The sequence below is a fragment of the Myxocyprinus asiaticus genome, chromosome 19, assembly GCF_019703515.2.
Source record: "Myxocyprinus asiaticus isolate MX2 ecotype Aquarium Trade chromosome 19, UBuf_Myxa_2, whole genome shotgun sequence".
NCBI classification, from domain to species: domain Eukaryota; kingdom Metazoa; phylum Chordata; class Actinopteri; order Cypriniformes; family Catostomidae; genus Myxocyprinus; species Myxocyprinus asiaticus.
Genome location: NC_059362.1, coordinates 17,676,511 through 17,689,134, shown reverse-complemented (window position 1 = coordinate 17,689,134; position 12,624 = coordinate 17,676,511). Strand labels below are relative to the sequence as shown.

Sequence of the window (12,624 nt, the reverse complement as noted above, 5' to 3'; positions counted from 1 at the left end):
TTCATTGAAATACTTAAGTATTGTATATTAATGTGATTCTTATTTAGAACAATGGTATATATCAAAGTTCCATTGTATTGCCATCTAATCACTGTATCATCACAGTGTTTTTCCATAATGGGTAGCAGATATGTTCAGTCTATGATGTAATGAATTGTGATTATGTCGGTTATCTTTCTCCTCACAGTGAAGAGTGTTCATGACTTCATCCCTTCAAATACTGGCTCTCAAACCAATAAACACAACATGACATTTTCAACATGGCAAGGTAATCAGTTGCTATGATATTCTAGTGATTAATATTGATTGCAACATACTTGTGCTTGTGTAGCAATATCATGTCTACATCTACTTTAGAGAGGACGTTCCAGGAAAAAGTCCCATCTTAAATATGAAGTATAATTGAATGTGTAATTTTTGTGCTACTAGTGCCACCAAATGGGATTGCAAAAATAATGCTCGCTCCCTCTGTCTGCCATTGGTCTAAAAAACAGATAGTCCCACCATGAACTATGTAATTATTGCTATGTCAAGATGCACCAAAAAGCAACAATGTTACACTCTTTGGGGAAATACAACCTACAAATGTATTACTAATATTGGTCTACATATTAATCTTGGATAGGAGTATTTTACAAATGAAAAATGCACACACTTCATCTTTAAAAATGCATGCGGATATCACAGTTTGTGTGTCTTCCGCATACAGATAGATAGTCTTTGGTTGATCCAGGCAAGGAAAGCATTTAACTCTATCTCACACGATTATGACCTTTAAAAATTGGCCCCTGTAGCAAAGTCTCCCTTGCTGTTGTACAAAATAATCTGTGCTACTCAAAATAACTCCGGTTCAGGATGTGGCGCTCTGGGTCAGGATGCATACTTCCTGTAACCTGGCCATTCAGTACTTTGGGAACTGGAACTTAGCGTCTAAACTTTATATTAGAGTACTATAGCTTTTACTAATGTCTCTCTGTTGACCATTTATTGACTTTACTAGTCAATCGTCAATGCATACTTAAAAACAATAAAATAAATTATCTTTACATTCACAAACATTCCTACATAAACACAAAATGTAGAAGTATTGCACATACAGCATTTTTTTCTCTGCCATTCTGTCAGCTATGTTACTAGTAATTAGGGAAATACTATTGCCTGATTACATCTTTGAGGAGACACAGGAAAATGGGGAAGGATAAAGATACACTGGAATTGCAAAAGAAGGATTTGTCAGATCCTTTACGATTGAAATTTGAGGTTAAAAAATTTGACTTTTAGCCAATTCTTGGGACCACTGGGGAATTAAGTTGCTCTTTTGCATTACAAAACAATAGCAATGTCTATGATGAGTGATTTAGTTTGAGTTGATTCATGTTTGATTTTAGACTGAATGTTACAGTTAATTTAATTTAAAACTGAAGTGCAAATTTTAGCTTGTAATTAACAAAACAAAACAAGATATATATATATATTTATATTTATATTATTTATTTAAACTGAAAATCAGTGCACACTGCATGTGGTCAAATATTGCATTCTCCGATCTCTGAGTTACCACACTGGGATTTGTAACACTTCCTGTCCTGTAGAGGGAGCTGCAGTGCAGTTATTTATTTTATTTCATTTATTTATTTGTCTTATTTTCCAGTAAAAATCTAAACATTCTTAAGACAAGATAAATTTGCTTGAGATGCTAAATGTGGTAATATAATAAGACTAGACTTAAGTCAAGATATAATATTTAGATATAATATTTCTTGACTTTAAGTTGACTTTAGTGTGTTATATGCTTAAAAAAAATGCATATGTGGTGCAATTTGTAAAAAAAAATTTTTAGATATTTTTATTGGAAAGCAAGCCAAAAATACTGATTAAGAAAGAAAATAAAATAATAGTGTAGCATTAATTGTTCTTATAGATTATTTTATCAAAATAAACTTACAAATGTGGAATAAAACAAAAGAAAACAATTTTAGGGTTACAGTAAGATAAATCCTGTACATGAATTGGGTACTGGGAGACAGGAAAATATAATTAAATACTCTAAGTCAAATTAGTTGTCCGGTAGTCCACTTTCCAGCTTAAAAACCTTTTCCGCCTAATTACATAATAATAACAATGTTATAATGAAACAAACTTGTACAGTTTACAATTTATCTTACGTTTAGCCTCCAGAAAGATGGTCTAGAGGATGGAGGTTATGTTTAGAGGATATGTTGTATATTTTAATTTCCTGATGTGGGAAGATTTGCTGGTTACATAATTTCAGTCCACTTATGTTTTAATTCCCAAGTAAACAGGAGAAATAGAAGCTCTTCCAGCCAAACTCTCACTGATAGACAAATCTAAATATTTACACAGAAGTTTGAAGGGGGAATGAAGGGAAAGCACGTTCCCTAAAAATGGATGTACAGTGGAAAGAAAAAGTATGTGAACCCTTTGGAATTACCAGCATTTTTGTATACATTTGTTTTATAATCTGGTTTGATCTTCATCTAAATTACAATAATGAGCAATCACAATCTGTTTTAACTAATAACACGCACATTATTGTATTGTCCTTGAATATATTGAATACGTTATTCAAACATTCACAGCATAGGTTGGAAAAAGTTTGTGAATGATGTCAACAAAAGCTTATTAATGAAATGAGATTGGAGGTGTGGGTTAGAGCTACTTTGACTTATAAAAAGCACTCAAACATTTTGAGTTTGCTACTCACAAGAAAACATCTGCTGATGTTGACCATGCCTCGTAAAAAGAAAAAAAAAAAAAAGATCTCAGGAGACCTACTATCAGTTGTTGCTTTGCATATAGCTGGAATGGGTTACAAAGTTATCCAGAAGAGATTAGATATTCATCTGTCCACAGTTAGAGAAATTGTTGATAAATGGAGACAATTTAGTTCTGTGGCTACTCTTCCTAGAAGCGGCGTGCCTGAAGTTTGCCAAAGACCATGCTGACACTCCACAACGCTACAAGGAAAATGTTTTGTGGACTGATGAAACTAAGGTTGAATTGTTTGGGAAGAACACTCAGCACTATGTATGGCATATAAAGGCCAGTGCATACCAACATGATAACATCATCCCAACAGTGATGCTGCTGCTTCAAGGCCTGAACCGCTTTCCATCATCGAGGGAAGTTTATCAAGATATCCTACAGGATAATGTCAGGTTGGCAGTGCCTCAACTGAAGCTCAGTAGAAGTTGAATTATGCAGCAGAACAATGACCCTAAACATTAAAGTAACTCCACTACAGAATGGCTTCAAAAAAAGAAAATCCACCACTTGAAGTGGCCCAGTCAGAGCACAGACCTTAACTCAACAGAGACACCATGGAATGACCTTAAGAGAGCTGTTCACACCAGACATCCTAAGAATATTCCTGAGCTGAAGCAGTTCTGTAAGGACGAATGGTCCAAAATTCCTTCTGAATGTTGTACAGGTCTAATCCACAGCTATTGGAAATGCTTGGTTGAGGTTATTGCTGCCAAAGGAGAATCGACCAGTTTTTAAATCCAAGGGTTCACATACTTTTTCCACGGCACTGAAAATGTTTAATGGGATGTGTTCAATAAGACATGAAATATCTGTTTGTGTGTTGTTAGCTTAAGCACATTTTGTTTGTCTATACTTGTGACTTTGATGAAGATGAGATCACATTTTATTTTAATGATTAATGCAGAAAACCAACTAATTCCAAAGGGTTCACATACTTGTTCTTGCCACTGTATATGCTACAGGGGCAGGGCTACAAGGGTCACATTCAGAATACACTATTTTATAAATGACTGTAACTAAAAAAAATTCATTAAAAGTTAATAAACATAACTTTTGCCTATGCAAATGTCACAAATACATTGCCAGGACATTGCTATGATGGTTGCTGTTCTGGTTGGTTGCTTTCTAGCCTCTTTTTGATATGGTCCTGTGGCAAGTTTGACGAGAAACTCCGGGCTCTGGGCTTAAACAGCTCGCTGTGTAGCTGGATCCTGGACTTCCTGTCAAGCAGACGCCAGGTGGTTAGAATGGGCAGTTACATCTCCTCATCACTGACCCTCAACATTGGAGCCCTGCAGGGCTGTGTTCTTAGCCCACTCCTGTATTCCCTGTACACACATGACTGTGTGGTAACACACAGCTCCAATGCCATCATTAAGTTTGCTGATGATACGACGGTGGTAGGTCTGATCACTGACAAAGATGAAACAGCCTACAGAGAGGAGGTGCACACTCTGACACACGTGTCAGAAGCACAACCTCTCCCTCAATGTCAGTAAGACAAAGGAACTTGTGGTGGACTTCAGGAGAAGAGAAAGAGAACACAGCCCTATCACCATCAATGGAGCACCAGTGGAGAGAGTCAGCAGCTTCAAGCTCCTGGGTGTCCACATCACTGAGGAACTCACATGGTCCGTCCACACTGAGGCCATTGTGAAGAAGGCTCATCAGCGCCTCTTCATCCTGAGACGGCTGAGGAAGTTTGGAATGAACCGCCACATCCTCACACGGTTCTACACCAGCACTGTAGAGAGCATCCTGACTGGCTGCATCTCTGCCTGGTATGGCAATAGCACCGCCCACAACCGCAAAGCCCTGCAAGGGGTGGTGTGAACTGCCAGACACATCATCGGAGGTGAGCTTCCCTCCCCTCCAGGACATATACACCAGGCGGTGTGTGAAAAAAGCCCGGAGGATCATCAGAGACTCCAGCCACCCGAGCCATGGGCTGTTCTCACTGCTACCATCAGGCAGGCGGTATCGCAGCATCAGGACCTGCACCAGCCGACTCCATGACAGCTTCTTCCCCCAAGCAATTAGGCTTCTGAACTCTTGATCTCCCACGATCAAAATACATCAGCACTGCACTTTATTTATCTTATTATCTCACACTGGACTGTCATAAATTATATTCTCTTAACAACACACTGGCAACTGACTATCAACCGACAGCCTGAATGTCAATATAGTACAATACAACCTACTGCACATTTTATATATACTATATATACTATTTTTTTTATTGTATAATGTATATTCTATATTGTGTGTATTGTATAATGTACATTGTATGTATTATCTGTATATTGTGTTGTGTGTAATTATGTATATATTAGATTTTAAATTGTGTTGTGTAAATTTGATGTTTATTGTAGATTGTCTCATCACTGTCACGACTGCTATGTTGCTCGGAACTGCACCCAAGAATTTCACACACTATTGCACTTGTGTATATGGTTGTGTGACAATAAAAGTGATTTTATTTTATTTGATGTACAGTATATTGTTGTACAGAGTGTGTTTTACATGTGTAGATGTTCTGAACAGCAGCACATGTTGTGGTGCATAAGGGTGCCCATAAAAGGACATTCTCACCTCTGACCCCTGGTGCTGCAGTTGGTGAAACAGGATTGGTGAAACAGACTTTGAGAGTCTGCCCAGAACAATGCTTGAACCATTTATCAAAAGGCAGAAGAGTGCTCATGAACTCACATGTTAATTAAGCCATGGGGGTCTTGCTCTGTCTTTCTCCCTCATACCAGTTGGGGAAAGTTGTTCCTCCCTCCCTCTTCCTTTCCTTCAGCCCTCCCCCTTGTCTGTACCCCTTCCTCCCTCCCAAAAGCTGGATTCAGTCAACCAGTGGCACTGTCCTGCTGGGAGAATTGAGCGAAATAGTTTTCCATCTGGGGTCTAACAGAATTCCAAAAACTCAATGACTTCATTCAGGCTGGGCACAAATGAGTAGAGAGCAGAGAGAGAGGGGTAGGGGGAGAGTTAGACAAAACAGACAGCAACTGTATGACGTGCCGTCCGTGGTCAGTGTTTGTGCTGGGAAGCAGACAGCACTCAAGAAGAGAGAGAAAGTGGGAGATATGGAGTAAGAGACAAAGTGGACGTTAGATAGTGAGACTGTGAATGAGCACTTGAAAAGAAGGAAGAGTTTCAGTGTCACTTAAAAACAAATTGAGCGTGCTGGAGCATTTTGACTCAGCAGTGGGTGGTAATTCATACTTCACTCTGTTGATGAGTCTTTCATGAGGAATTCTTCAGAATGACTGCTTCTCTAGGTATGTAAGGAGGTATTTTGTCTAATTTTAATCCAACTTTTGATCAGCTTTTGTGCTTGTGTTTGTGTGTGTGATAGAGAGCATTTGTCTGCCTGTTTGTATGCTAAAACATCAGCCATTTGCTTTGGCCATCTCTGGCAGACTTGAATTGTCTCCTTGTCAGCAGGAAGTTTATGTAAATACCCCCCTCACCATGGAGCATAGTCTTCTCTTCTCTTCTCTTCTCTTCTCTTCTCTTCTCTTCTCTTCTCTTCTTGTTTGTATTTGGACATTTGCATCATTAGTTCATTGAAATCATATTTACCGTAGACACAGTATATTGGTCTTGTTTTGAGTAAAACATGTCTGAACATCTTTATCTTTACTCAATATGCAAATTTAATAAAAAATGCACTGCAAAAATATTTTCAAGTCTTGTTTTCCAGTAAAAATGTCATTCTTAAAGGGATAGTTCACCCAAAAATTAAAATTCTTTCATCATTTACTCACCCTAATGACATCCTAGATTTGTATGACTTTCTTCTGCTGAGCACAAACGAAGATTTTAAGAATATTTCAGCTCTGTAGGTCCTCACAATGCTAGTGAATGGGTACCAAAAATTTGAAGCTCCAAAAGGGCATAAAGGCAGCATAAAAGTAATCCATACAACTCCAGTGGTTAAATCCATGTCTTCTGAAGTGATATGACAGCTGTGGATGAGAAACAGATCAGTGTAAATAAGTCCTTTTTTACTAAAAATCTACTCTTTCACTTTCACATTCTTCTTCTTTTGTTTTTGGTGATTTGCATTCTTTGTGCATATTGCCACCTACTGGGCAGGGAGGAGAATTTATGGTAAAAATGGGCTTAAATATTGATCTGTTTCTCACCCAAAGTGATTGCATCGCTTCAGAAGACATATATTAAACCAGTCGTATGGATTACTTTTATGCTGCCCATTTTTGTAGCTTCAAATATCTGGTCACCATTCACTTGCATTGTATGGACATATAGAGTTTAAATATTCTTCTAAAATTCTTTCTTTGTGTTCTGCAGAAAAAGGTAAGTCATACACATCTGGGATGGCATTAGGGTGAGTAAATAATGAGGGAATTTTCATTTTTGGGTGAACTATCCCTGAAGAATGAATTTTTTACTAGAAAACAAGACTGATTTAAAGGGAAAACAGGTTTATTTTTCTTACCCCATTGGAAAGGCATAAACCCCATTAAATTTTGTTAGATTTTTCTGAAAACAAGACTTAATATCTTTTGTTTCTCAAGTAATCTTTTCTTGTTTTAAGGAATTTTGATATTTTTTACCAGAAAATAAGACAAAAATACTCAGTAAGAAAATATATATTTTTTTCCAGTACTTGTTTTCAGACAGAGTATCCTGAACTTAGGTGTTTTGGGAATTGTTCCATTGGCAGATTATTGCATTTCTTTTAAGCATATACTATTCTATTTTTAATAAGGTTAAGGCTTAAAACAAGTGAGACAAAATCTGCAAATTGACCATATCTTAATGTCTTTGCAATGTCTGCAATTTTGCTTATCAGGTAAATTTATCTTGTTTAAAAGATGTTTTGATATTTCTTTAGGATTTTTGCTGTGTAATATGTGATCACCATTCACACTGCCTAATTTTTGCACACCAAACATCTGGGATGCCAAAATAAAAGGCCGGAGTCAAGAGTTTTCTTTCAAGTTGAAGAGGGTTAAGGACATTTGTGTATGTCTGTACATGGAATATATGTGTTTTAGAGTGCTATTTTGGTTTGTTTATATGTGAATGTTTCCTGTTTTAGCTGCCCCTAAAACTTGTGGACAGTGTGTTTGAAAATGTGAATTCAGTATTGTCTTTAGTTTAGCATTGTGTTACATATACAATGCTTACACATTTAAGCACAAACAAACATAGGTAAATATTACACAAAAACAGACAAATAAATTAAGATAATAACAAGACTTCCATTTCTAATTGAACTGAGGATATTCTATATACATGCAGCTGGATATTCAGACTGTCCTGCTGAATGTTTGGGCTCCACTGATAATGTTAGTCAAGTTTTTTGCATTAAAAAGTCATAATTTAGTAATAAATTATTATTTTCAAAACTGGTTTTGGCTTAAGCACCTCCTTTAAACTTCAAAGTAAACGCCCACTGTTAAGGCCCAGGTATACTTCAGTTTGCGTGTTACATTCCGTCTCACGCACAGTTGTGTGTGCACAGCTTTGAAAGTATACCTCACGCAGATGAGCGCGAATGGATGCGTTCGTCACATGCACATTACAATTGATTTGTTATACGCTACCAGATGTTAGAGGGCAGTACCAAGTCGTGTCATTTACAGGATATCTGCTCTGAAGGATAAAGAAGAAGAAAAACTGAGGATCCGCCATTAGAGGAAGCAAGAACAACAACAACAAAATGATGGAGGAGGATATGTTCTTCGACAACTGCTTGACTGTACAGCCCAACTGAACGTATTGCCACCTAGTGGACTCTCCTATCTCAACAGTCAACCATGCGCAAGCGTGTTTGTCCACGTACACTCCTGATGACGAAAATTACGTCATGCGGACTGTCGCGGAACACGGACAGGCGAAGTATACTTTGGGCTTTATGACTGGCTAACATTGTGCAGCCCCTCGGATATAGCCATTTTTGAAACTCAATCGGAAGACAATGAACCAGCTTAACAACATTATAAAACTAAATGTCGGTGTTTACACATAACACACATCCAACATATTGCATCCAAATATATTAAACTGTTCATCTCAAGCACAACATTTAATACTCACACCCTGTCTACACTGGACACGAGAGTCACATTGCATCAAAAGCAATAGAACCCATTATAATCAATGATGCTGTCTACCATGGAAGCGTCCATTGCAGCACGTCACGTTGCGCCGACAGTAAACAGATGTCCTGTTCCATTTTGTACTGCATGAGGTTGCGCTACTACTGCCAACAACACAAATAAACGGTTTAGAAAGTTTGTGTTGATGCGCCTGGTGTAGACCGCCTCAAGCTGTTGCGTTGCATCAATGGATGTGCCTGGTGTAAACAGGATGTCAGCACCATAAACTATGCCCTCAACAAAGCCATCCAAAAAACAAGCAATTTGGTTTGTTTGTGTATTACCACTTTTTAACCAGGGTTGACCTAACTTCATACGTTTTATATATATATATATATATATATATATATATATACTTTTAAAAAACTATTAGTCACATTGGATAGCAAATCAAGTAATCTGCAAAAAAGTAAAAGGCAATTGATGGGGTGAAAAACTTAAGGGAAACTATGAGCAGTTACAGCACCTAAAATACACACTTTATAGATTCATATAAATGTTCATCTAAAACCTTGATGTTGATCAAGAAAGGCCCATGTCCATGCTATTTGTCAAATGTCCATATGCATATAATGTAATTATAATCTTGTACACTTAATATTTACATCATATGACTAGTTCAATAGATCAGAACATATGCCAAGGTCATGGGTTAGATTTTCAGAGAACAATCACAGTGTGTACCTTCCATGCACTATTAGTTGCTTTGAGTAAAAGTGTCTGCACAAATACATAAATGTAAATGAGTCACACATGAATGGCTGTATCCAGCGGTTTGAATATGTAGTATTAAATAAAAGTATATAAAGACCGTAAACGGATTCTAAATATTCCATAGCCATTTTAGTGTGCTAAATACCTACGCTATGACAAGTGTTATTTTTGGTCTGTATGTTTGGTTGACAAATGGGTAGCTTCTAGCTGGCAAGTCTTATATCAACACTGTAAAATCGAATTAGTTGAACTTACTTAGATTTTTTTTTAAGGCAATCGGTTTGTATGCTTTTTCTAAGTAAACGTACTTATTTGGCTCAAGTAAACTGAACATTTGTAAAGTACAATTGAGTAAAGAAGAACGGCTTAAATTTAACAGGCTTCAAGTTCATCAGAGGTAACATTAATCACTCATTGTGACTTCACACAAATCACAAATGTCAACCAGCTACAACAAAACAACAACAAAAGTCATAAGAATTAAAACTACATACATTTTTAATAACAATTATTATTTTTCTACATAAGTTCTCTTGTTTTGACCAAATATACATAGTTTATTGTAGCGCAAGGCTTATGGGTATTCCACACTGTTGCGATTTTGTACTTTTTGATCATTTTGAGTTAGTAGTAACTTGAAGGTGTTTTTAAGGAATTCCTGTTTCAGTGGCATGCCCAAAATTAAAGGCTCATATCTTCACACACACACACACACACACACACACACACACACACACACACACACACGTTGAGTTTTCATGTTTTATGAGGACTCTCCATAGACATAATGGTTTTTATACTGTACAAACTTTATATTCTATCCTCTGAACCTCACAGAAAACTTTCTGCATTTTTACATTTTCAAAAAACATAATTTAGTATGATTTATAAGCTGTTTTCCTCATGGGGACCGACTGTTTGCCCCCACAACATCAAAAATGTCAGGTTTTACTATCCTTGTGGGGACATTTGGTACCCACAACGTAGGGAATACCTGGATACACACACACACACACACACACACACACACACACACACACACAAAGTGGGTCAATTGTTTGGTATCATTAAAAAAAAAAAAAAAGGAAAAAAAGCTTTTCATATGTTTTAATGATATAGATTATAATAAATTCTGAGACTCTCAGTCTAAGAAACTGCTGAAAAAATAACAAAAACAATTGAGCAAAAAATACACTTTTTTTTCCCCCTGTATTTTTCTGATTTGACATTATATATCTCAAGGTGTATATAAGGTTGTTCAAAAAAACTGCTTTTGTTTTGTCAATCATGTCACCTGTAACTGAGTCAAATGTTGTGTTGATACGTCAAAGCAATAAAAAATTATAGCATTACAAAAATTATTTATCCTAGTGTCCAAAAAGGTCTCCAATTGTCCAAAAGCCTCTCCAAACGAATACTACATGATTGATTGATTGATTGATTGATTGATTGTCATTGCTTTTACAATGAAATGTTGAGTAGCATCATCTCCTCCAAATAGCTCACACAAAGTGCCTACACCTATAAAAAAGTGCACAGAATAATAAGTAAGTGCCCTAAAAAACATGTATTTACATGCTGGGACATTACACAATGTGGCAGGACATGCAACAAAAATATTTCATCATAGATCAGTCCTAGTGTGTTTGTGTGATGGGTGGGGTCGATCTATAGCAGCACAGGTGGAGCTGCTCCCCCCAAAAACAGATCTACAGGAGTTTAAGGAATTTGCAGCCTGTGGTAATTGTATATAAGTTCTAATTACACATGCAAACACAACAGTGACTAAAGGTTTGCATAGCATGAAGACATGATTAAAGTAATGAGATTTCACAGCATGGGTTTCATTCTGTGCCATCTGAGTCATCATTGAGTCTGTCATGTACTTGGCGCCATCTCCTGGTGGCCATATGTAATAACAGTCACCAATTACATGTCTCTCTGCCCAAATATGGATAAATTTTTGTACCCATCTGAACGCAATATGATTGGTTTAGCGTTCCATGATGCTACATCATTTCCGATGACGTCATCTGATCCAGGAAAGCTAAGGTGTTTGTAGCTAGATGGCAAGATGCCAGATTGCCATGCTGTGTGCACATTGTGCTTCGTGTCAATTATCTAATGATCTTCACATCCGATTATGTTGTGTCTGGGCTTGTTTTAAAGATAATCACCTCCTCTAAATAATAATATGTGATACTTTATGTTCTATTTATATTTCGTGAAGTTATAAGCAAAAACATTGACATGTGAACAGGAGTTGCTCATACAAAGACATATACTTAGCTATTACTCCCTATATTTTTGTCTGAGAGTAAAACAAATAGGGGTTGTATTCTACTCTTTGAGAGCTTTCCAACGACATATGACACATGGCTATTTAATCAGTTTACTGTTTTTGCTGATGAAAAAAATGGAACACTTCTGATTTGTCTGCAAATTTCAAAAGCCCATGTTCAGTTTTGGTCATAATGCCTACATGCATTGTAAAGTCCAGCTTCTAAGCTTTAAAACGATACCTATTTTGTGTTGGTCAAGACTGTAGTTATTAATATTTCAATATGGGCCCATCCAAGCTCAAAGGGTTAAAACTAGTAAGAATAGTAAAAAATTAAGCTTAAGCTGAGTAAACAATTTTTAAAAAGAAATTTTTTTTTTTTTGTACTATAGTATTAATAGTTATTAATTTGAAATAACTATTAGTATTTACAATGAAGGGGGGGAAAAAATGTGTGATGCCGCCATTGCAAATGAAGTATTAGTGGAAACCATTGTGTCAGATATAAAGCTGAATCAAAGAGATCATGGAGCTAAAGCTTATTAAAGAGTTATTGCAGACACATTTTACACAATATCTTCTCTTATTGAAGTAATGCTTTGAATGAAAAGTATGTGATCCTCCTATATTGAACTTTTTTTCTCTTTGACCACTATTTTTACAGCTCAGCCTTGCAGCTTTAATCACAACAGCTGGACATTT

At 36.6% G+C, this 12,624-nt stretch overlaps 1 protein-coding gene across 4 annotated transcripts in view; it reads left to right on the top strand.

Annotated features, from left to right (window-relative positions):
• The window catches only part of LOC127410373 (tensin-3-like), a 75,003-nt gene that overhangs the window by 47,160 nt on the left and 15,219 nt on the right, over positions 1 to 12,624 (top strand). For all 4 annotated transcript variants that reach the window (XM_051645604.1, XM_051645603.1, XM_051645602.1 and 1 more), the window contains one exon: positions 188 to 268. In XM_051645604.1, coding sequence (XP_051501564.1) covers positions 188 to 268 — 81 coding nt within the window. The remainder of the gene's footprint in view (positions 1 to 187; positions 269 to 12,624) is intronic.